The 26,467-nt window shown below is 40.9% G+C and overlaps 1 protein-coding gene across 1 annotated transcript in view; it reads left to right on the top strand.

Moving 5' to 3' along the window:
• The first annotated feature begins 439 nt into the window (after positions 1-439).
• The window catches only part of RNF217 (ring finger protein 217), a 62,278-nt gene continuing 36,250 nt past the window's right edge, over positions 440-26,467 (top strand). The window contains exon 1 of the mRNA XM_067293777.1: positions 440-1,063. Within this exon, the coding sequence (XP_067149878.1) occupies positions 440-1,063 (624 nt within the window). The remainder of the gene's footprint in view (positions 1,064-26,467) is intronic.

Genomic DNA, 26,467 nt, shown 5'->3' with positions numbered 1-26,467 from the left:
CCGGGCCGGGCCGGGCCGGGCAGGCGGCGGGGCGGGGCGGGCCCGGCGGCGGCGGCGACGGCGACGGCGACGCGTGAGACGGGCGGGCAGGCAGACGGGCAGGCGGGGTCGGCGCGGCTCCTCACGGCTGCGAGGCGGGGCCGCTCTCGCTCCCGCTCCCCCTCCCCGCGGCGCCAGGGGCGGCCGGTGCCCTGCCGCCGCGGCTGCGACATGGGGGTCGGGCCGCGGCGGGGACCCCGGGGGCGGCGCTGACCGGAGCGGCGCCTGCCGCCGCCGCTTCCTCCTCAGCGCCGGGGCCGCGAGGCAGGAGGAAGGAGCGGCGGCGCCCGGTGCCGCGGCGCGGCTCGGCGGGCCCCGGCGCGGCTCGGGACCCGGAAGCAGAAGCGGGGCCGGGAGGCGGCTGGATGGGAAGGAGCGGCGGCGGCGGCGGCGGGCGGCGATGGGGGAGCAGCAGAGCTCGCTGAGCGCCCCGCGGGCCGCCGCCGCGCCGCCCAGCCCGGCCGCCGGGGCGCGGGAGCGGGAGCCCGGCGCGGGCGAGCCACCGCGGGAGGCGGCCCCGGGCGGCGGCGCGGCGGCGCCGGGGCGAGGCGGGGAGCCGCCGCCGCCCGCCGGCAGCCCCGAGCGGAGCGCGGCCGGCGGGGAGGAGGCGGAGGCCGGGCCGGAGCCGCCGGAGGAGGGCCCGGGCCCGGGGCCGGGGCCGGAGGGGGGCAGCGGGCGGCGGCGGGCGCCGCGGCGGCACGTGTACTGCACCGTGTACTGCGTGGAGAACGACCGGCTCGCGGCCGCCCCCGCCGGCCCCCCGGGCCCCGGCCCCGGCGGCGGGCAGCCCCCGGGGCGGCGCGGCGCGGCGGCGGGCGGCGACCCGCTGTCGGCGAGCGGCAGCATCGAGGTGGTGGACTTGTACCTGCTGCCGGAGCCCTTCTCCGGGCTGATCGCCGGCGACTTCGGGCCGCTGCTGGTGCTGAGCTGCCGCGTGTGCCTGGAGGAGAAGCCCGTCAAGCCGCTGTCGTGCTGCAAGAAGGCGGTGTGCGAGGAGTGCCTCAAGCGGTACCTCAGCTCCCAGGTACGGCACGGCGCGATTGGGACGGGGACGCGCGGTGCCGCTCGCGCCTGGGTGCGACGGGTTGAGCCGTGCGATGGTGCCTGCCGCGATTGCTGTTTTGCACCCACTTCTGTAAATGCACGGGTCGCGTACTTTAAAGCTATAAGGGTTTGGGGGTTTTTTTTGTTTTGGGTTTTTTGGTTGGTTTGTGGGGTGCTTTTTTTGCTTCATTCTAGGTCTGGTTTCGCAGCTCGTGTTACTTAAAAAAAAAAAAAAAAAAAAAAAATGTTGGTGAATCCTTACGGTGGGGTGCAGGGAAAACTTCCCATCTTGTTCAAAACGCGTTTAGCAACCGCCTCTTTGAGCTGCTAATTTAGTAACCGTTTGTTCCTGAAGGGTTTATCTCGTGCGTTGTTATGCAGCCTGTTATTTTGGTGGCTTTTATGTTTTCGTGCTCTTCCCAGTCTTTCTCGAAATAATTTTCTGTTTGAATTTTGGAATTCTTGCACGAATGGCAACAATTTCCTTTCAAAAACAAGTGCAAAGAATGATAAGGAACATAGGTTGGTAGCATTAGCAGCTTCTTTTGAGGTGACTTCTTGTGTTACAAATTTAGAATTTTGGCTGTCATCCTGCAGCCGCTTTATCTTTGTGGGTTCGGCGTATGTATTGCTATTTGTGTGTACCGATGTTAAATGCACTCTTTGATAGACCGTGCAGTCACTCTGCATGCTCATCTGAGGATACATTATATTTGGGATCATGCCAATTATGAAGGATTAAAATAGTGTATGGAGGGGATTTGTGTATTTGTTCTTGAAGAGCTACAGTTACAACAGTAAATAAGAACTTTTTTTTTTATCTGTCCTGGCTGAATAGCTACTTATATATAGGCTAGTTATTTCTTCATCACAGTTTGATTTGTTAGACAGAACTGCTGTTTCAAACTGAAATAATCAGATTAAAAGCTCAGCTCTCATCTTCACTAATGTTTTTGGTTGCTGGCTTAGCATCACAAGACATTGTTTCTAGCACTGGGGTAGGCATGCCCTGAACCCAAGGAGCAATGGGAGAAGTATGGGTACATGAAAAACAAAACCAAATAAACTTTTCTCTTACCACCTTTAAGTGCTTATAAACATTTGAGACACTCAGTAGAGATGTGCTGATTGGTGGGAGAATGTATTTTTACACCTGTTGGCCCTGGGAGCCTGGCTAGTATAGTCTGCTCTAGTTGGACTGTGTACACAGGAACCGGAGAGGCAGCTACAGCTACCCCCGTGCACTATAAATAGTTGTAGGGTTGTTCTGGCTACAGTGTATTTCCCTGCTTAAAGCTTGCACGTGCTGATTGAACTGAAGCATATGCCCCTGTCTAGGTACTGGCTTGCCTGCGTAGTATTTACTAATGTCGGTAGTGTTTGTCTTGACTAATATGAAACTCAGATTTTTCTGAAACGCTTTCATTCTGTTTAGATAACAAGGAAGGCTGTAATGTGGGAACTGATGGGATGACAGAAACTGGACTTGCGTTTATGAGTGTCTCTTGTAATACTGAAATTCAGGAACATCTAATAAGCTTTCTTGAGACTTCTTGCACAGAGCCCAGAATGTTTGGTTTGTAGTTAAGTGATGGATGGGAAACTCTTTTAGTAAGTTTTTAGAAGGTATTGCCAATGCACTTCAAGTGCTCTGTGTGCCACCTTTGTATTTGCTGCTGAGGTTGTGCGTCAGAATATTGTCTGTCTTTGAAGCTGGAGACTGGAAAGTTGATGTCAGGGTGGTCTCTTGTAGCAGGGCTCTGTGCAGCTCCAGAAGCTCCACAAGCTGGCATGGTAAGCTGTGGTTAGTTATTCCTCACTAAACAGGTAGAAGAACATTTCAGGGTAGGGTAACAATGCTGTGGGGGGCCTGATAGTCTGTCAGTCCATCTGCAACCCTGACAATGAGGATCTTGCACAGAGGAATGGCCAGTCAGGATCCTCAGTGATAATCTCAGCTGATCAAATCTCAGTGTCAGCAGTGTAGGTGTAAACACTGAATCTAGTTGTCTAAACCCCTTTTATAATCACTGAGGGGGGAGAGAGAGAGAGGTGCTGTTAGGGTGCAGTTTTTCTAAAACAAATGAACTGCCCCTGGATGTGCTTGTGTTTTTGTTTGTTTTGTCTTGTAACCTTTAAGTAAGAAAGGACCTATGGTCTTACGAGGTTTGATTTAAAAAGTTGTATCTGAGTAAGATCCTACCCCAAATTGTTTCAGTATTAGTCATGAGCTAAAGTGATACAGAGAACAGTTTACAACTGGTTTAATGAAGTTATGTGATCTGGTAGCTGAAGCTATACTGAAAAACTTTTCTGCCTGGCTTAAGCTGGACTCTCTGGGGATGGTCCAAAGGCTTGGTTGCTCCAGCAGTTTAATGGCTTGGGAGCCAAGTAAATTGCCCCTGAAGTGGGTTTGGAATTGGCCAGCTGTGAAATGTGTATGCAGGATGCCCTCTTCAGGGAAGTCACTACTACTACTGAGCCCTCTGGAAAGCCTACCCTGGAAGCTATTAAAAGGTCTATATGGCAGATAGCCATATTGATACTTACTCAGATACATAAAAGCTGGTATCTGCAGGCAGGAATACAGTTCTCGAGGATTAAGATTCACAGAGCAGTCTTGTGGACACAGGGACACTGTTATAAATGCTGTTATGACCAGACATAATTTTAGCTGCTTATGTCTTTGGGGGGGAAAAAAACCCCTCAAATACAGTCCAGTGTGTTCTTCACCTATTTTGCTTCTCTGAAAAAGAAAGTGATGTTTCTTTGCAAAGAATAATAAATGATATATCTTTCCTTTGTGCTGTTGAAGGACCCTGTGACTCATCCTGAGGAGAGGGAAAAGATTTCTTTCCAAAACAATTATATCAAGGAATTTCTGGGAAAGGTGAGTGGAAAGGCAGTATAGAATAGAAATAAAATTGCCTATAATCTCTGAGAATTAACCTCATGTAGCAAGAAAAAGAAACTTGTCAAAAGTTTAAAAAAGAGTAGATGTTGAAAAGTTGGTTCTATTTAAAATATTAAACAAAATTTCAGTTTCTATACAATCAGCTTAGTCTAGGAATGAGGGGGGGGAGTAATAAATCTTGTTTAGATTTGGACTCTTTGTCAAAGAAGTAGCAATCTGTGTCCTTGGTTAGAGAGGACATTGACTCTAAGTCTGGAGCAGGAGTGGTCTTTCATGCTGAAATTTGGAGTATATTGACAAAAGAATAACACTTAAAAGAATTTTTGTTTCCTTTAATGTTTGTCTACCAACTGAAGAAAGCTGGATTCTCCTATTATGATTTCTGAAATGATGCTTAATGGAGTATCAAAATTAAAAACCCTGTTAATGTTCTCTACTCTCTTCTATACAAATATGAGACTGCATCAAAACTTCTGCCTTATAACACTTTATAGATTAGAAAATCAACTGAAGTTTTAGGTATTACTGAAAAGAAAATTGTCCAGGTGATGATGCTTCAAGCGCAACCAAGTTCTTTCTTGGTTTTACAGGCATGGGGGAAAATGAGGCTAACTGATTTAGGAAAGTAGGATTGGAAGGACCTTAGAGGTAAAATCCAGTTTCTCTTGTCACTGGCACCTTGTCTCATAATCCCTTTCAAAGATTTAACAGCTGGCGCAGAAGCCAGTAAGCAAGCCCAGAGCTCTAGTGCTGGTTTGGAGCCTCACTTTTGGTACTGGCATAACTTAGCCCTGCCTCAGTTTACCCATTTTTTGAGGGGGAAGGAGGGGCTAGTACTCACAAAGGTCTGACTGGCCAGTTTTATTCACAAAAGAATTTCTATGACTTCTCTATTTTCTTAGACTCAAAGAAATTGAGGAAGGGATAAGTATGTGTAATGGGGTTATCATGAAAGAGATTCTGGCTCTTGTGCCTCAGGATGTGGGTAAAAGTGTGGGGTCCCACAGAGCCTGGTTCAGGTCACAGCAAGCCCTGTTTGCAGGAACTAATGCAGCCCAAAACTGTTTGTCATTATTCCACCTAAAATCGTGAATTTAAGAAGGATTAGACCGAAGAGTGAGGGTGTTTGAAATGCCAGTGCTCTTCCTAGGACGGCAGTGCTCATGGGGAGAATCTCCTCGGACTGTCGGGTCTACACTGAGCTAGGCTGGAGTTTCAAGGGGGAAGGAGTTGTTTCTCCTTCAGCTGGGAGCTATGCACTTCTGTACTGGCCTATACAACATATAAACCAAGGAGAGAGAGAAGAACCAGAGCCTTTAATCTCTCAAAAATAATATTGCATTCACATTTCCTTCATTTCACACCTCCCTCTCCATTTAACGTTGCATCAAACTTGGTTTATTCTAGAAGCTGTGTGCACGCATAGGTTTGCTAAATGAATGAATCACTTCCTAACCTCTCCTGGCTGCTTGTAAATCTGAGTCAGAGGGGAGTATTTGTGCCTGGTTTTGCTTTTTGTGCATATGTGTGTCCATGGGGTTTTTGTTTGGAAATTTTCTTTAGAAAAGCAAACAAATAGTGAGAAATTTGACATAAGAAGAGAAAGAGAGAGAGACCAACAGTTTAACTAAGATTTTATATTTAATTTAACTTTGGTAAAGAGGCAAAGGTTCATATGTGTTTTCTCATCTCTCCAATCTGTAAATCTGACAAGTGCTATTCAGAACATTAATCTTATTCCTCACTTCTTAGCAAGTATTACATAGACCAAAATAACGTATGCTGTTTCCTAACATCTGTAAATTACAGCATTCTCTCTAATAAATATTTGAAGAAATATATATATATATATATATATATATATATATAAAATTGTATCTCTACTTGCTTCACTTTTACTATAAGGCTACAAATGTCTTATACAAACCTTGGTGATTTTACTGCCTGCTTCTTCTACTTGCAAATTAGGAAAGTTGATAATCCAGTTTTGATCCTATGCTCATTAGTGATGCTTTATTTTGTAAATTTTGTAATTCTTTTGGAGCAGTCATCCTTATATTAAAGGGCTTGAGATGAGTTAATTTGTGCAGCATACTATATTCTCAATCAGCTATGGTGGTGCTTTAATTATAGGAACATGAATCGGATTAGTGGATGTGACTAAATCAGAAGGGATTGTTGGGGGGGGCAGGGGTCGCATCTGACAGTGTTTTGCTTATGGTTGGTTTTGGTGAGATTAGAATCCTCCTTTACTCACGCTCCTGAGCAAAATGTGGAGATCATCTTCCCTCTGCCTGGGATCTGTTACCAGTTTTCCCTCTATCACTGACCTGAGATCTTGTTTTCAGGCCCCCCCCCTTTTTTTCTCCTGTACATGATCTCTTTCTAAAAGACCCAGGAAGAAAAGCAGCAGGATGTTAGGATTTTTTTTTTTTTATGTGAGGAATGTGATTATAAAGCCATGCTAACTAGCAGGAGAGTTTAGGGGCAGGCTGTGTTGCCTAAAACTAGTACGAGCTTGGGCCCGGAGGGACCTGACACCTGTGTACCTCTTCAGGTGTCTGATGGTATCAGGGAAATGATCCACCTTCAAAGCTGCGGTCTAGCTGCTGATGCAAACCAGCCGGCAGAAGCGCAGGCGCCCGAGTGCTGAATCATCCGACTGCTAATGAGCCGCTTGGTGCCCTGGCTCAGCCCAGCGCTCGGAGGGCTGCTGGCTTTCCATGTGGGAGGGTAGCTGTGTTCGCGAGAGAGCGTGACTCCAACTCTAGCCAGTAAGTTAGTAGGGTGGCTACAGGCTGGCTACCAAGAGATGATGACAGGGTCATTGGTCACCTGCCAGCTGAAGTTTTCAGAAAACAAAGAGAAGGTTAAATAGAAAGTAGAAGAAGAGGATCTATTACCTGTCAGATTATAGGCTTTGTAAACCAAACCACCCACTTCAGCCACTGTAAAGCATTTGGTTCCTGAGTAGGAGGATGCAGATGTACCTGGTCCATCAGCCATGAGTAATAAGTAAGCTACAGGAGTACCTTGACTTCCTCACTGACGCTTTCAGCAAACACCTTCTGAAAATCTGTCCTTTATGTTCCTGTGTGTTGTAGGCAGCGCTGGGGCTGAAATGCCACGGTGTAGCTGGCTGCCCAAGGATTTGTATTGCAGTTCAGCATGACACCCAAGTAGGGTTAAGGTTATAGTCTTTATTAGTCTAAGGTTAGTCTTTATTAGTCCTTATTATTTTAAATAGTCGTTATTAGTTTAAGGTTATTAAAGTTGACTAGACATATAGCTGACTTTCAGTCCCTCTGAATGCTTGTTGCTGGATCCAGTTTGGGCCAAATCTTCAGTTTCAAACAAACTCTTACAAAATCAATCTTTGGCTAGAAATATACATTACACACATACATATACACATATGTATTCTTATGTATATAATTTTATATATATATTTAAGAAAACTCTTTGAGTAATATTTTTACATCTTAATACTTCCTAGTTGTTCTAGTGCGTGTAGACCTAGATTCTCCATCGCACTAATTTTGTGTGGTGTGTTTATTCCCTGTAAAAAGTAGCTCCAAACTTATGCTACATGGGCCACTATGAATTCCCCTTGTTTAGATAAGCCTCTACGAGATGTAGAGCTGGAATATGTGGCCATCCTCTCCTAGCCATGCTGTTATGGAGGGAACTGGGAAAAAGGATGGATGTTCTTCATAAAGCTAAGAAGATTTCCAGCAAAACCCTGATTTGTAGAATGCTTAGAACAGGAAAGACATTGGCACCTTTGAACAATCCCAGGAGAGCATGTGCTAATGCAGGAATGCCTGAATTCCTGGGGTGAGGGAGGATACATGGTGAGTCCTATAGCAGCATCATGAAGTTGTTGCTATTGACAGTAAAGTTGATTTGGAAGGGTAAGGACTTCCATTAGCACGAAATTGAAGTGGGAGGTGGAGGAGAATTGGTTTTGCTTCAGTTTGGGTTGAAATCTAATTTTGAAAATGCAAAATTTCTGTGGAGCAGAAGCCCTGCTTTCCCGCTGCCTGCTCTACGCCGTGTGCTGTGCTTTGCCAGGCCTTCACTGATGAAACGAGGTGGGATCTGGGGACAGCACAGATTGGGCCATGCAGAGGTGGTCTGCTGGCTGCCTCCCCTCCCACTGTTCCCAGCAAGTGCACTCACCAGGCACAGGACACCAGGTATGGACAGGGGTTTTAAAGAGAAACGGACTGAAAACTGAACTGTTGGGGTTTAATTGCCCCAAATAGAGAGATATGAAGGAGTTAAATGGGGGTTGGGCAGGCCTACATCTCACCTCTGCCTCATTCTTCTGTTTCTCCACTCAGAACAACTGTTCTTCCAACTGCTCTGGGGCCTCTTGGCCCTTCATTCCTCTCTTCTTGTACAAATAGCTTGCTTCCTGCTGTCTAAACCAGCCGGGCTCAAGAAAAGTATGTCTCTTAAATGAGCAGGATATAAGTACATTGTCAAAATGATTAAGAGTTGTAAGGGATGTAATTTCTTCAAAAGAATTTAGGCTGGTGTAGAAGGGTATTACTTACCCACCCAGTTATGTTGGCTTATCTATCTTTTAGTATGCTTCAGCTGCTTGCACTTACCTTTCTTTCACCACTTATGCCTTTCTCTTTTTGTTTAATACTTTCTTTAGGAGGTATATTCCCTTCCCCCCCCCCCCAAAAAAAAAAAAAAGTATCTAGGTCTTCTATCTGACAAGCAGCAATGACTTTGTTAGTATAGAAAAAGGGAGAAATTTGTCTAGTGACAAAGAGGCCTTTTAACTTTTAAACCAATTTTAATGCACTTGAAAAATTTTTGGTAAGGCAAAGAAATTAATTTTATTTGGAAGTTAATGTGAACATAGAAGCAACAGAATTCCTGTTGAACAGTCTTTTCTTGAAGGTACAGTTTTCTACTATGGCCTAAGTCCATTTATGGTACAGGTAACAAGCCTTGTGAGAGCAGTTGTTTAAGGTAACTAATGTGGGTGATATTGGATAAATTCAGATAAAAATTTTAGAGAAGAAAATTTACAGGATTAACAGTGGAGAAGGTCAATAGTTTAATGGTAGTTTAAGACAGTTTTGGAAATGAAATTGAAGTGGCTTAAAGTCTACATTTGTCTTAATCTTCCCCACTGTATCATTTTAAGATTAGTGTATATTTTCATTTACAAGCCTGTTGGGAGATGGAGTTACTCTCTTTTATTTATGTAATTGTGAGAAAGGCTGTGGACTTCATAGACTACAATTTAATGAAAAGATACAGAAATTCCTAAAACTAACGTGTCTTTTTCCTTACATGTTTTCTTATGGACTGTGTAACGCATTTATAAAACTGAAAATGTCTCGCTTTAAATTATTAGGAATACCAGATGGATATAATAAAAATAAAAGTACCTTTGTGTAGACTTTTTTTCCCTCCCCACTGGTGCTTTTACTGAAGCATAGAGTCCAGAATATATTGGATATAGTAGTAATAAGAAGGGGCAAAGTTCAATATTTGCAAGCCTAGTACTATTGATGCTACTGCTTATTGTTTTCTACCATCAATGTGATATGAATGGCAGCAAAGGCAGGTACCTCTCTTGTTTAATTGATTGGCTCCGCTGTTTTCATAGGAATGATGTACCAGCTGAGGGGTAGGATGGGGGTCCGAATGACTCTGTCCCTTTAGCTTATATGGAAAGGGAAGTCCTATCCCACTTATTTCAGCTGTGATGTGGTTCTGTGAGGTTGGTCATACAATACAAGGAAGGAAGAAGAGTGAGAAGATTGCCCGGATGGGAAGGGCTTGATGATGTTGTAAGACTCAGTTTGACCCAGAAGGTAGGCTTGCTCGAATAAGCTTTAGTAAAACAAAAGGGAATCATGAAGACTGTTGGCCTCAATATATGAGGTGGATCCTTGGTGTCTGTTTAAACTTGCAGCTGAATACTGGCCAGTTGTTCTGGTAAATGGTAACCAGAAAGTGAAATGGGACTAGCTCTATTTCTGTTTTCCTGTGGGAGGGGCGGGCAGGGGGGAATAAATTTAACCTTAAAATAAAAAGTAATGATAGACTTTAAACATAGTTTAAAGTATGTAGCTTCAGTACAGAGCTTTTGGGAAGATAGGTGGCATGTGTTTTACTGGCCTGTTGAAAGACTTTGCTACCCTGTAGGTAGCAAAGAGGGATGGAGTAGGGAGATGCATTGTGCCATCAGTGATACAGTTTCAGAGGTGCTGTGAGAAGTGCTGCTTTCCTGAGCAGCTAAAAAGAAGTACTTTGCTATTTTCATTACTGTTACTGCTGTATATGGGCACAAGAGTGAGAGAGGAGAGATTCTTAACTTTTTCAACTATTTTAATGTTGTTTGCTGTATGAATGCACTTTGGGGATAGGACACCTTGTGCCTTTCCATTCCAGTGCACCTGTGCAGTGCCTGGTATAATTTGTCTAGTTAGAAGTATTTCTTTAAAAGATTTATAGAAGCAAGTATGTAAACTATTCAATGCTTTTTCAAGTGCATATGCAGTTCAGTTGTGTAATAGCTTGGAAACTCTGCTTAGTTAACTTTATGGTATTAGCATGCAGCTTAAAAAGGGGAAAGAATGTGCAACTTAAAAGTTTTTGGAATGGATGGATCCGCAAAAGAGCAAACATGCTCGGTAGTATTTAGACTCCAAGTGTTGTGTACCAACTACAAAATGTAGAAGTTAGTACTCCAAGTAGAGTTATGGTGGTGACAGTGTATTTTATCGTTGTCATTTAATCCTACTCAGAGTGAGGTTAGAGCATCAGTTGTAAAGCACTGGAGTTCTGCCTAAATGTTTTTGCTGTTAGAGACTTTCGGGTATTGATGTATATATGGCTATCTAGACCTCAAAGTGGCTCGATATACAGCCCTTATTTTCCTGACAGATGGGTGATGAAAATTAAGCAACCTCAGAAATTCTCACCTGTTTGTATGATGGAAAGTACAGACTTACTTCTCTTGTATTTCTTAGTAACACTTCAGAATAATTTTCCAACTTTTAAAGCTGTCCATTCTTTAAAGGCATTTTCTGAAGTTGTAAGATTTTAAATTTTAATTTTAAATTGCTGGCAGCTTCCCAATTTCTAAGATTTAATCCACGTTTGCTGTGAGTTATGATGTGAGGATTCCTCTTACTGATGGACGTTACTGAGTGCTTTTGCCTCAGTGTAGCAGATATTCCATATGAAGGCCTTATTTGTGGTTCTTTTTGTGAGAGTAACTCACAATCCTGCCTTCAGGCAGGCAAATTCTGCATGAAGTATCTTAGAATATAATGCTTCATAAGGATCTCATCTAAGCCAAGGCAGGTGGAAACCTAGTCAGAAAAGGCCAGGCCATCACTTCTAGTAAACTGTGGGTCTAAAATGAGTTCTGGGTTTCATTCTTTTTCTTTCTGTATGAAGAAGAGCAGGTAAGATTGTGTTTAGTCTAAGACCAAAGGTTTACAGTCACTGAAGCCAGCAATGCTGCCCACTTCTCCCCATAACCTGTTCATTACTCTTCTTGCATCATCCCTTTCCCTGATCCACCAGGAGAACTGATCCGTGTTAAAATTAACATTTAACGCCCATTGTGATTTTTTTTTTTTTTTTTTTTACAAAATTCTTCATTCTCATGCTGCAGCCATGCAAATATTTATTCCCCCACAAGGTGGTAGAGAATCAAGTGTCCATGGCTAAGTGGGACCATTTACTTTGTCAACAGTGACAGTTTGTCAGAATAAAGTGACTGAAAAGACAGTATGTGGGAAAGAGCATGTACAAATAACTGCACGTGGAAGTTTTCATTGGAACTTGATGAAATCAAAACTGAAATTCAGTCATGTTTCTGCATCATTTCCTCTTTCACAGTCCAGAGGAAGTCATGGCTTGTCCAGCTCCTGTAGATGCATCTGCACCCACAGCTCTCTGGACAGTCTTGGCGCATCGAGAGCACTCTTCTGAGCCACCTGCAGCCCTGAAGTTCTTGGTCCAGCCCAGGCTAGTACCTCCTGGTCTTGTCTCCACTGCTGTGTTCCAATAGTTTATTCTTGTCACGTCACTAAACAAGAAGCTTTCAACTAGCTGGAATCTTAAAACATCCCCAAGCATTTTATAACATGGAACAGATTATCCCTAATGTGTTTTAAAAATGGAGTTTTTCATGTGAATATTCTCTGCAAATCAGAGGCCTCTTTTTAAATCTTGCTTGTTTCAACAGTTTTAGTTTGCCAAGAAGTGCCAAGTATGTTCATTATATTTGTGTGAGTAAAAGAAATTTTTCCTGCGCCAGACAGGTCTCGAAAGAAGTTCCTTGAGCTCCTTACCTATTTGAATAACAAATGAATAGAGATGCAGAGCTCAGGATGATAGAAAGATTTTGGGGTTTGGTTTTCTTTCCCCCCCCCCCCCCCCGAAAGACACAAAATGTCTGAAGGTTGCTGTTAAAGGTGATGTTATTCTAAAAATACACAACAGAACAAGGTGCAACACTGCCATGGAAGAACTGGGTATACATCATCTTGAGATCTTAGATTAAGAAACTCTTTTTGTTGATGAAGGTTTCTTTGAGCTTGGTCATACCATCTATTGGTATAAGTACAAAAAAGATGCACTCTTTTTAAAGAAAGCAACCAAAATCAATTAACTACTTTTTCAGTGTATTCTTGTCCGTGCTAATTGACTTTTAATGTTTGGAGTCAGACTGAAGATAACTTGTTGGCCAAGGAGGTAATTGTTTTGGATAAATCACAAGTATAAACCAACTTTTGCATTAAAGGGGAGTGTGGGAAGACATCTAGGTTTTTTTTCCCCCCTTCTTGATGCATTGAAGCCTGTTGCTTACTTTCTGTAGGTATATTGATTAGGTTTCCAACCCATAAAAGTTTAAGGCTATTCTTACAACAGATGTAGATTTTTTACCTTTTTTTTTTTTTAACCTGTGTTTAATCTACACTTCTAACAGTTGCACTGGCATAAATGGGCTGTAACTATGGCTCTCACAAGCTAAAAGTATGTTTCTTAGTGAGAAGTGGAGATGTTTGTTGTTTTGGGGGAAGGGGAGGAGACAAGGAGAGGGCCTTCTCTCCCTTCCTCAATGATGAACTGGAACCAGAAGATAAGCATTTTCTGATACTAGCTTACCCTTTAGCTTCTGTAGAGAGTTTTGACTTAGGAGAATTTAAAGTTTTATCAGAACTGCTGGTAGGAGCAGGGAAGCGATTACTTGATGAGCCAATGATTCTGTGTGTATCAGCTGAGTTCCTTTTCAAGATTGGAAAAGAAAGCTTGCTTTTCTTCAGAAAAGGTGTTGTTGAACTTCACATAGGAAATCAGATTCATGGCAAGTACTTGTTCTTTCTGTGTATTTCATATAATTGCACGTTTTTCTTGCCTTCTCTTCCCCTTCCTAACCTAGGCTATCTTCAGGTTTGCAGAATTAGAATGAAATCTAATACAACTACATGCTAGGGCATACAATTAGAGACCAATAACAGCATTTTCTTTTTTCAGGTGGGAGCCTGACTGTTGGAAGGTTAGTAAGAGGCAGAGAATTTGAGTTAATGACAATATATGACAAGCAGCTAATATGATGGAAATACTAAAAAAAGTAAGTGTGAGTCGAGGGTGTAGTAGAGAGAGGAGAGTTACATTAGGCCATTGCATCTGGTGAGGCTTTTTGGGGGATCTTGGGCACCTGTGTTGGAGAAAGATGGCAGGAACCAAGAATGGTTGCAGGGAGAAGACTGCTGTCATGCAGATGCAAATGGTTTATTTTAGGATAATGAGAACTGAGAGGAGAAATGACTGTTCTCTCTAAATCCAAGAGGGGGTAAATAGGAGAGTTACTTCCTAAGTTTTGGCACAACACAAATTATAAAAATTTGTCGTGAATGAAGTTAGGCTAGCAATCAGAGTGAGGCTATATGTTTGAGATAGCAGGGAGTGATCTCTGAGATTCTTTCCAGTCTCCTGTGAGTTAAGGGAGAAAATTCAGTATCTGAATGGTTCTCAAAGTTAGCACCTGTGGTTCTGTGAAAAAGTACTAGCTATGTGGGACTATCAGACCCAATATTTGGCCCAGTTTGATGGGGAGGTCTTTCGTGTTTCTGAGAGTGAGCTCTGCTGGGGAAAAACCTGAGTTAAAGAAGGAAATGACTGAAGAGTTTTCATCATCTGATGTTGCTTACTTAAAACCATACTTTAATTCATGCATTCTCTGGTCTATAAGGAATCTGAAGTCAAATGGCTTAAGCTGTTTTTAGGAAAATGGCTTTTATCTAAATTTCAAAACATCTAACTGAGTTTTTGATTACTGATATGGCTGAATAGGAACAATTTTCAAGTCTTCCCCAGTCTCTGAGGAGAAACTGCTTTGCTGTCACCTGACTTGAACTAGAGTATAGAGGATGCCTTTGAAATAACTTTGCAAGGGAATTCACACAAGCTGTTGTATAAAGAAACATATGAGAGAATGAACAATTAGCAAAAAAACAGTGATTGTTTGTTTTAGTTTACACAGATTGTTATTACATGGAAACAATGAAGTGAACAGATGATTAAAGTACCCTCCCCCCCAAAAAGCTATGTAACATTGAAAAAACAATCTCTGAAGGTTATGTGGAGGGGGTGTGCGCTTTTTGTGTGTGTGTGTGTTGCTACAGCTACAAGCTGAGCAAGTGTGCTGCTAATTACTGGACAGTGGTAACTGAATTACTGGACAGTGGTAACTTGCTGAGCTTCCTTCTCTTTCTGTTAGTCTTCAGTTTAGCTGTGTGTTTCACTTGGTAGGCTGCAGCAGCATCGTATCTCCTGATGTCTCATTCAAAGGTTTTCTTTTTTTTGTCCTTCCAGTTATTGATACCAATATCTAACACATTTGATGGAAGGATTTTAGCATTCTTAAAGTACTTATATTGGCTGCCAGGTAGTCTTTTGACAGACTGGGGGTGGCTGCAAGGTGACTTACTTGGGGATTCGGGAGAAATCCATCCTGGCTCTGTGCCGGACCCAGTGTGCATAGAGGGCTTTGCTGCTGAGAAGGCTGAGATACAGTAATGCTGTGTTTCTCTATTCGTCTGAAAATATACCCACAAGCCACCTGAATAGAACTGTTGAAGCTGTCATGCTCTTTATGGTTGCTATATGTAGAAGTTAGAAGAACAGAAAAATCAGCAAATTTTGAATAGAGATAGAGGCTGGGTAGCCAAGTGCATGTCTTGCATCTTTAATGTCTTGTGTGTGCCTGCATCTTTAATTTGCTGTGACTTTGGAGGTTGTGTAATGTTAAAAGATACTTTCATTCAATACTTGTTAAATTAGACTAGATGAGACCAGACTAAATTGGTTTCCTACAGGGCTTCAGTTTCATGTAGTGTAGACAAGTTCACCAGTGATATCTGTCTGTCAGGGAAGATAAATTTCATGGAAGTGCTAACTGATTTAATTCTTGGCCTAGAAGGTATACTGATAATCAGTATTGGGGACTGATCTGATCATGACGAACCTACCTCTGCGTTTGAACAAAGCATTATACAAACATGAAGCTTGACGTATGCGGGCACCAATAGGCATTTAAACATTTAAAAACTGTTTCTGAAAGATATAGGCTTATGATTTGTATTCTTAGCCATGGTGGAAAAAACTGATGAGAACTATGCCTAGAATATATGAAATAATAGTATATGTTGCGTAATGGTCTATTGAGGCGCTTGGAAAACAGACGTGGTCTATGGAATAAGAAAAGACAAATAAAATGAAGTGACTGGCTCGCTAATTTGTATTTTGAGTGGGTTATAAAACCTTTATTTATGGCAGGAAGTTGAGCTACTTCATAATCAAAATGCGTATACTTATCTGTTAAGTGCCGTGAAGATCCTGGAGAGTGACCTCTGTTCTTACTAGTTTCCAGCCTTTGCGCTTGCTCCTCTCCGTCGCTCCCCTGGATGCGTTTCCCTTCAACTGTCAGTAGCTTATTACAGTGGCATTTCCTTCCATAACAGTTCTTTTGCTATAGTATTTGGAGTCATGCTCTGAAAATGTAGAGATAGGTTATACAAATTAAAACTAACTTGGCCACATTATAGCTTATTTATAAATGCCTTTAAAATGAATTGGCTGTGTATTAGAAGAAATCAAGCATCTATTGTATACCGTGTGACTTTGGGGGAAGAAATTACTATTCCGCTATGAACTCTTTTTAGCTCTACTATCATTGGAGTGTTTGTCCTATTTTTCCTCCCATCAACGTATACTTGAACAAGAGAGAAAGACTTCCTTGCAGGAGAATCTCGTTAATTAGATGTGGCAATCTCTTGCTTCTCCAGCTGCTTTTGAGCAAATAAATACAATTGGAATAGCAGACTTCTCCAGGAGATGGCCACACCCTGTGCTGGTGTCACGCAGTTGCCGTGACTACAGATGCTTACCTAAGGCTGAGCCTTCATGAGCCATTAGTGATAGTGGGCTAAAGAAGTTATTCACCATTCATTGCTATGCCTCTACACTTCTGCGGCACTGGACTGTGTTCAGATGGAGGATTTGTGTGTCTTCTCAGCTAGCATATATTACTCAACTGCCTGTGATTTTTAGCATGCAAATTTTGATGATTCTGCTCAATAGCCTTTTGTTTCTATTATGCATAGATATATTTCAGTTGTGAAACTTGGAAGAATAGCATTATCGATGCCTGTTACAGGCATCATTATCTAACTGTTGTGCTGATCATTGCAAAAGTGTGTTTTTGGTTTTTTTAAGATCCTCCTCAAGCAGCAGAAGAGTTGTTGATTTTGTTCTCCCCTTTCCTACTCCTCTTCCAAGCTCTAGAAATGAGAATAAGAGAGGGGAGTAACCATGAGATTGAACTGATTTTTTTTTTTCCCCTCCTGTTTTTCCCTTCTCCTCCTCCTCTTGCAGCACAAATTGATTTGTGGAGTTAGGAAAAGGAATTAATCTTTCTGTGAAGCAATGGAGTTTCTATGCAGTGTTTAGCGCATGACAACATTATGTGACAGCACACGAGGCAGGTGTGCTCAATTACAGTTTTAATGTTTCAGTTAAATCTACATACTGTGTTGACTCTAATAAAGGATTTCTTGATTTAGCCTAAGTGATCAAGTACTTATGAATTAAGTGACCAGTACTGTTGGACAGGTAGGGCAGCATTAATAAGACCAGAAGGAAAATGGGCTGGGTAATAAAAAAGGCAGCTGGCATTATCCAATTTAGAGAACGTATCAAATGACAGTGGAAAATTTTAGTGCTGATTTAGCATATTACTGCTTTGACCACTTATCTGCATTTCAGAAATGATATTTCTTTGGGTTTTGGATTTTGAGCAGTTATCCTCACTCATCATTTTTTGTGTTGCACAACAGATGTTAATTCTAGTTCTATATGTTGCAAACCCAAGCAAATGCGGTTGTTCATAGCTTAATGTTTTAACTGGAAAAATACAGAATTAGAACAGCTGATCATTCTTAACTGTCCTATAGGGATCACAGTGGAAGAACCTTAGAATCATGCCTATTTGTAACTCCAGTTTAAACTGTCTTTAACGTCAGTTTTGTGTCTAGCTTTTTAGGGGGAGGACTTTTTTTGTTTTTAGGGCTTCAACTGATACTAATGGCAAACTTGTAAAATTGTAGCAAAGTTGTTCTTTGCTCCAAAGCCTGTAAATTTTGGGGTGGGGTACCTAATCTGTTCGAGATTTCTTCTTGGTGACAAAGACAAATAAAACAGTCCTAATCTCTTCTAGTGATTTTTTTTTTTTTCTTTTGCACTTCACTTTTCTACTGTTTGGCTTGGTTGTCTCTGCTGTACTGCAGTCATGTTTGCTGCTCAACAAGATTTACTTTCCAAGGGTCTTTTAAAAGTATTTGTGTTGCGCAGTACTGAATGTGTGTGGTTTGTCCTGTCAGATAAGAATCGGCCACCTTCCATCATAACGCATTCATCTGCTGCCATAGTTAATGTGGCTGATCATTGAACTCCCTTGTGAATTCCGCAAGTCCAGTTTTCCTTGGGTAAAAGCATCTTCCGTGCACCAGGGTTGCAGCTGGAGTTATGGTCAGCTGTTAGTCTCAAGCAAACCTAAACCTGTCCTTAGTTGTTCTAGATTTCTTCCAAGTGAAAATGTTCTTTCCCACTTGAATTTGTGGGGAAAATTTCAGCAAAGAGTTGGTTTAGGTAGTTCCAAGAATGGACTTTGGAGAAACCCATTTGTTTTTGTCCTGCCAATTTAATAGTAATTTTTTAAAAGTAGCATTTAGGTCACTTTTTGTTGGAAATCTTCACTGTTTTGGTGATTTGTGGGATGAGGGGGGCTTCAGCATTTTTCAGGGTGTCTGTATTTGGAAATACTCTACGCTATTATGAGATCAAATAATAAGTATTGAAAAACTGCCTGCCGGCTGGAGCAGGCTCCCACTCCAGCTGGAACTGAGACCATAGAAACCTGCTTTCTGTCTTCATTTGCTCTGCCTAGGGTGAGATCTGTCCTCGCAGTTGTCTCTTTCTAGCAGCTGATCAACATAAAATAACTGCCTGATATGGCTATTGGTGCTTTTGTAAGCTCAAGCAGGAGCTTTTTCTTATATGCATGGCGATTGACTTCCAGCTTGCTGACGAAGCGTGTAGAAGCTGATACTCTTCCATACAACTGGTTTAAGAAAGAAGATTGCTAGAGCTTTCATGAGTCTGGGAGCCATAAGACAGCAGAGTAATGCAATGGTTAAGGTAAGAGAACTGGGTTCTCTTTTTTGCCTGTATTAGAGCCTTCCAAGGTAATGTTAGCCAGATCACTTAACATCCTCAGTTACTTGGTTTGTGAGCTCAGCTTTGGCACTCAAAGTTGCTAGGAGCTATGCTTTGAGATAAATCAAGGTAACATTAGGAAAAATACATTAATTCTGCAAAACATTCATATACTGTTATGAGAAATTAATAACTGCTTCTTCGGAGGTTGATTTGGTGTGCAGAATGAGCTGAGGATGCACATTGAAAAATGCTTTTATGATCTTTATTTATCCTCCTTGTGCAGTATCATTTTTCCTGTGCACTGAAAGGCTTTTTAACCTGTTTTGTTACTGATTCCAGTTTTGCAAATGAGAAATCAAATGGAACTGTATTTTGTGCTTAATTTTAAACATAGCCATTTGTACTCTAGGGACTTAGTACAAATAGTGTACAGCATATATGGAAATTAGCACCAGTGTGGGCTTTTTTTACTCTTTTCCTAACTTTATTAATGTTTATCGTACTCTTAACATAGGTAATTTGATGGGGCTTGCTCATATATGATGTTGTTCAGTGTGCAAGAACTTGCACAATTGTTCTGCATGTGAAAGCATGAGATATTGATCAATGTGAGAACTCACTAGTTGAACAACAGAAGCAGTTTTTTATTCCAGTTAAACTATATTGAAGTCTTTTCTTCACTCTTCTGTAATACTTAGCATACTTGCATTAAAATATTTATACTAAATATATTTTTCAGTAGAGGTGGAAAGTAGACTCCAGAGACCTCATTACTAAAAATGGGTTTATAATTAGCTCTATGCACTAGAATACAACAAAAGATCCATTTTACCTTTAATAAAAGATGTTTCATTAAATCTAAATGATTCCATAAAATATTCTTAAACTTTCCCTTGATACTGCCTTACCGTTATTTGGCAGAAAGTGGCATGTGGGTTTAAGTGTAAGCATCCTTTGGCTTTCTCATATTTGTCCTTTTTTTTTTTTTTTTTTTAACCTGAGTGACCAAGAGTTTTAAATGATTATATTTTAATATAAATTTCAAAGTCTTTTTTTTTTCCTCTTCCCTCCGTTCATGGTAATTTACTTTACCCTGTTCCCAAACAAAATTTGACTGCAAAATCCAGTTTTTTTATAGTTGTTTCAACTACGTCAACTTCAATTTAAGTAGGGAATACATAGTGTAGGAGAGGGAGGGATTTCAGAAGTGCCATCTTAAACTTAATGTTAGTATCATTGGTTACTTTAATATTAAAAAGTTTAGTGTTCTGGTGAGGTTATAGATTTGTAAGAAAGGATGGAGTCATTTCACAGGACATCAGCTGATCAATCTGGGCAGGGAAGAGTGCCAAAGGCTAGATCCAGAGGATCACTTCTGCCATCCCTCCCTGTCCAGTTGGGAATACGGGGTGAGAAAGTCATTGAGCCTGATCTCTCTCTGCAAGGGAAAGTGCTGAAGCATATTTTAACAAATATTAGAAATCTTAACCATCAGGGATGATTACCATAAAAGGACAAGCTGTATTTTGTCCTACTGGCACTGCCAGAAATTCTCAGCTTTTCTTTATGGTATTTCTTTACAGCTTGGTGTTACTGGTTCAGAAAGCCTAGAACATATTGGGGGAGGGGGGATCTAAATGAAATACACATGGAGAAAAACATCTGAAACTTGTCTGTTGTTGAATTAATTACAAAATTAACACAGCACTTTTTTAATGAAACAATGCTCTGATCCTTCTGGAGAAATGTCAGGACAACTCAGAACTTAATTTTATGGCAGGATGATACGGATTTTCCAAATTGTAGGCAGCATTTTGGTGAAGATCGCGTAACAAACACATCACTTATCTTGGTATTTTGGCATGGCACCAAACCCACAAAATTCACAAGTATGAATATTGCTGCCTTTTTTCTGCACAGAAAACCAACTGTACTTTGGGGGCAGCAAGTTCCTGGGCAGCAGCAATGGCAGCTCTGAGTTGCAGCTCCTGTCCTGGCACAGACGCACAGTAAAAGGAGACTTCACAAGCACAGAATATTCCCTGGATGGAAATGGGGTAACAGGAGCAGTCCTGTGTATGGGAGTTAAAGTGAGGGAAATTAGTGGATTAAAAAAATCTGGAGGAGGAATTTCCCATTTCCTCCCCCCACCCCCCATATGTCAAGCGAGAGGACAGTGTGGTCTGGGAAAGTAACTTCAGCAGAGGGAAAAAAAAACTTGTGATTAGTAGGAGAGACAGGGATTTGCTAGGAAAGCCTAGACTGCGTGATCCCAAACAAGCTATAACAGCAGTGATTGCATTCCCTTTCCAGGTAAACAACTGCTCTCTACAGAAACTTGTATTTGCAGCAAATGATTGCCAAGGACTGCTTAACCCTAGAGAGTATTTGCTGTTTGCAGCTAGGAGGTAGTAGTGATTGTTTGCTCTGGAAGAATTGTTATTTTTTCCAATAAAAAGTAGTTCTCATCCCATTAAGAAACTGAAAAAAAATAATATTTTGAGAGAGCTTATATATGGATAGATAGGTCAGTGGTGTTTAACATCATGTGAGTACTTCAATTTCAATGAAAATATTAATGAAATGCTAAATCAGATACTTCTGAAAGCTTTTCTGATAATGAATACTTATTTATCCTCTTGGCTTTTTGCCTCTGAAGTTGTCCATCATTTCTTTTTGTTCTTGCAAAATCTGGAGTTGGAGAGATGCGTGTCCTTATACAGTATACAAACTTTCCTGTATTCTTTGTTACCATGTTTTACAACAATTCATTTCTCTTATACCTCTTCAATTCCTACCTGTTAACCTTCTCCAGCTAAAGACTATATAGTCTTTGGAATTAATTAATGAAATTAGAATTTCCTCAACTAGTGTTGAATTCAATTACTGTTGAAGTCTGTGGTTTCAGAAGTGGCTTGATACCTCCTTCACCTCCCCCTGCTCCCCAAGCTCCAGTCCTTACTGGTGGCAGTTTTGAAACTCTGATGCCTTCTGGTAGGAACAAAGCTGCTGCTTTAAATATTCAGTGTGAGGTGAAATGGCAGCCCAGTTTCTGGAGCCTTGTAAAGTTTTAATGCAGGCAGAAGTGATGTTTCAAGGTTTCTATCAACCTGCTTAGCACCTAAAAAAAAAAAAAAAAAAAAAAAAAAAAAAAAAAAAAACCCTCCCAGTCAGTAATCCTTGATAGGTGGGTGGGTTTTTTTTAGATTTTTTTTTTGGACAAGCCTGGGGTGATTTTGTTTGTAAATGAATGGGCTGTAGCTACAGAAATGAAAAATAATAGTGTTTTTCCTCCAGTCATATGCAATTTTTTTTTCCTCCATAACCTTTTTTGATCAGAGTCTCTGGAGGCAATATCTTTATTCTTGGAATGGAATAATGAAACGTATTTGGTGAAATTCTTTGAAAAGTATGTCAAGCCAATAAGGAGTCCTGTTCATATTATATCTTTTATAGTTGTTTTATTCTTATAGTCAACCACTTTACAATGTTTTTTAGTGTATATAACAGTTGTTGATAGAATGTCTCCTTGCATCTTGCTAAGAAGTTGCTGAGAATATGTATTAATTTAGTTGTTTTATTACAAGTATTGTGTGTCTTTTCTTAAAAAGTCTAGTTACTCATAATTATTCCCTTTGCTTTAGCTTCAGAGAAGACTTTTGTATCATTCAGAGGGAGAACTGAGTGGAGAACAGAAATAGTGCCAACAGAAAACTAGAAGTTAAAAGACAGCCTTTGAGGTACAGTGGGTTCAAACTAGTAACAAAGTTCAGACCTGAAGTTTTAGTGAAAGATTTCCACACATGCAAAAGTTGAACATTTTAAATACTCGTACACAATGGGAAGATATTGTTAGATTTATGAATACTAATATATGGCCTTGCTATTCCAAAATATAGACTTTTTTCTGAAGAACAGCAGTTCTAGGAGCTATGTATGGAAAACACCAATGCAAAAACTCGCATGGAAAAGGGATCTGGTGCAGCCCTCCAACCCTGTTACTGTAGTTGCCGCTAATTACTGAGAGGGGTTGCTGAGCACACTTCAGGCTTGTAGCTTCTTACAGGTAATTAGAAATAATACAAAGCGTACCTGGTACATGATCTGAAGGTGTAGATTGACATGACAGGTAAGCTGAATTAATGGGTAGCTACTTCTGAAAGAGTCCAAGAGTCCCTGTCTTTGGCCGTGCATTTACAGTTTTTCTCTTGGGTTGCAAGGTAGTGATCATATATCACAGGGAGAATTAATTCAGCTGCCTGATCAACTGGAAAACTAATTTAAAATCACTTCAGTCTTCTGCTGTGTTAGCCAGCTGAGTCTTCTCTCTTTGCAGCCTCATGATTACTGTATCTAACACACATAAGGGAAAGCTATATTGACTCCTTCAGTAATTTCTAGCCATCAGGCAGGATGCAGTTTGACATAAACAGCAGTGTTGGCTAACTGTGGCCTGCAGGAATGACTTAGGAGGTCTGAGACTGGAGGAGGGATACCTAGACCAACAGATACGTTAGAGATGTGGCTGGATCTGTACCCCAAATCTTTCAAATTCCTGTATGTTTGATCAGATAACTGGAGATCTTGGGCTGGATTGCTGGTGATGCAGAGTAAGCCTGGAGTAGCATCCAAAAAGAGAAGAACTGCATGTGGGTAGAAGTCTTATTTTGTCTTTTTCTTCCATTCCAATTTCTCTAAATAGCCAAAGAGGGTAGTAGTAGGGAACTGAATTGGGTGATTACAGTGTCTGTTTCCTATTCCACCTTCCTCTTCAGTCTCAGCCGGTGCCTGAATACATTGTGTCCCTCAAAGAAGCACAAGGGATGAAAAACATAATGAGATAAAGGAAGGGAAGCCGTATTTTACCCTGTTCTTGTTCCTACGTGCAAGAACTTCCACAGACTTATCTCTTCACAGCAGTATTTTTGCAAGAATCAAATCTCTTCCTCATTGTCAACTCTGAAATTTTAGCTAGGGATATAACCTGGGGCATTTTGGCTTATTCTGCCTCTCTTCTTTATCTGTCCCTCACATAAGCAAAAGTGGATTCTCGAAGTACTACACTACGTGCAACAGGTTTGTTAAATCCACATCAATGTAGTAAAGGGTTTGTAGTAAAGGCTATGACATACTAAGTTACTATAGGTGTTTGGGTTTTTTTTTTTTTTTTTTTTTTTACATATATAAAAAAGAAAAGAGTGAGAAGTAGTGCTTTTTTAAAAAAAAGAGATTATTTGAGTTTTGAATAAATGAGAAATCCTTTTTTTGTGGCAAATCTGATGTGAAAAAGGGTATTTTAATCTAATAGCCTATCAGCTGATAGAACTGTCTTTATTGATTAAAATAAACTTGCTTCATATTTTCTTGGTTTTGTGAAAAAGCAGTAAGCAGAATACACTATTCTGAACACAATTAAGGTTTGTTTCTTCTGGTTTAAAACCTCTGTATTATCTGCTTCTGTCATTGTCTTGCTGCTTCTAATGATTTCTGGATGCAGTGTTGTAGGGGTTCTAGCTGCTTGCAACAAATAATGTCTGGGGTAATCTATACAAAAGTGTTCTTCATTAATTAAAGGTGAAAATTGTGTGACAGCTTCAGTTGGGACCCAGTTCGGGCTAACTCTCAGGAAGGCTGAACTGGTACAGTAACAACCCCAAAATTCCAGCTGGCATTTTATCAGCAGGAGAGTTAATGCTGGTATTGGGGCTGTTAAATACACTGTTTAGAAATCAAAATACACTGTTTAGCAGTCACTGCACATTAGACCCGTGCAGTTCTCTACTGGATTAAATCAGTTCTGGTGCAAAATTGTCCATTCTGCTCCTATAACAGTGTCCTTCTTTTGTGCCAAAATTTTCTAATGAGGTATCTTAGCTAAAAGTACCTATATTTAACTGTTTGGTGGGTGGTTTGTTATTCCTCCTGTATGGTTTGCTTTAGCTTTTGCTACTCAAAGTATTGTTCAAAGCCACTGTTTAGGCTGTTGCCTGCAGCAGCTCCCTGGAGAAGGCTGTTTTATTTGCACATCTTGATCTTGTACATTTGCTCCCTTTTGTGGCTGCATCTGTCATTGCATTCAGTGTGTATTAAAATGTGGTTTAAAATATACAACGTATTCTGAGAAATAACTTTAAAAAGCAATGTGATATTGGAGGGTTAGTACAGTATCTTCTGGGGTTTATGCAAATACCACACGTGGAGAGAAGTTTGGAAGTTGTGCCTTGCATCAGCCTTTCCCAGGAAATACTCATCCATGAAAATGAGTCAGTGTGATGCATGCTAATCCACTTCTGAGGTTTATGACTTCAGCTATTTAAGTTGTCAGTTTGTTTCACTTCGTAATAGCTTTCACAGAGTAGCATTTCACCAAAAGCAGCTTTGTTTATTGTGGATAGGTACTGCTAGGACTCTTTTCAGGGAGGCAGAGCAAAATAGCTATTTCTTCATTGCATAAACAAATTCCTTTAAGTTGTGTTGTTTGAAGGGAATCCAAGTGATGGGTATTTGGACCTTAGAAAGGAGACGTGCTGTTATTGCTCCTGACAGTCACATGCTGGGTAGAAAGTATTTTTCAGGCTTTATTCTGCTTTCATTTATACCTGTGCAACTCCACTGCTTTTATATTAAACTTCTCAAGTAAACGTGGGCAGAATTTGGTTTGGTATCAGATAGCCAAGAATCAAAATACTTTGACTGTCAATACATGTACAAGAAAACTTGTGTACAGCCTCAGATCTAGCAAAGATATTGAAACTAAATAGTTGTAGATGGTTTTCTGAAGGAAAGCAGAACAATTTAAGGATGACTATAAAATGTCCATCCTTCCTACTACAGACAGGGAATGTAGATGATCAGAGTGGGTGGAGAATAGCTGAGCAATTTATGTTGAAGTTCTCAGTATATTTAAGTCATCACCCACATCCGTGGCAGCACTCTGTTTTGTTTTGGTTTATAACCATATTTTGGAATGGAATATTGAGATAAGTAGGAGCATTTCTCTCCTTTCCTCTAATTAGAAGAGCTTTTCTTTATTTTTTTGCTAAATACCAGTTTCAGCTGGGACTATATTAAGCACCACAAAATGTTTCTGTAGATACAAAGGTAAAATATAGAAAGGGCCGTTGTTGATTGAACCCAAGGTTCAATTAACTGTTGTTGATGCTACTAGCTGCATTACTATGTGGGCTAATCTGTATTACAGGCTCAGTAATCAGTTTTGCAAATCTATGATGTTTTGGGCCTTTTTCATGTGAAATAGGAATGCTGGCTGGCAAATGACAACTCAGGAGCATTTTCCTCCTTTTCTGTCTGGTTTGGACCCAGCCTACTAAACAGCTGGAGAATGAGCTATTGATCTCTCTCAAAACAAATAGTCATAGGACAAATTGCCACTGTTGTTGATGGATTTTGGTCAGCTCTGTGTGAAGACTGAAGTGATCTGTCTCAATCAAGATTGAGACCATGTGCTTTCACTGTTCTGTGACACCATTGTGGGAGCTAATTTTGTTCATTCCTTAAAAAAGGCACAAGAAAGGATTGGGAGAGGGGAGTTTTGGTCTAGACACTGTGTTTACTCACAGTGACAGTGTGTGGCTTGCTGCTTTCATGATTGCCAGGTTCATAAGGGAACTTTACTTTCATTTATGCTTTGCAGAAAATATTGCTGTATATAAGAATCCATTTTTCCAGCAGTGGGAT

The sequence above is a fragment of the Apteryx mantelli genome, chromosome 3, assembly GCF_036417845.1.
Source record: "Apteryx mantelli isolate bAptMan1 chromosome 3, bAptMan1.hap1, whole genome shotgun sequence".
Taxonomy (NCBI): domain Eukaryota; kingdom Metazoa; phylum Chordata; class Aves; order Apterygiformes; family Apterygidae; genus Apteryx; species Apteryx mantelli.
This window is presented reverse-complemented; position numbering and strand designations above follow the sequence as displayed.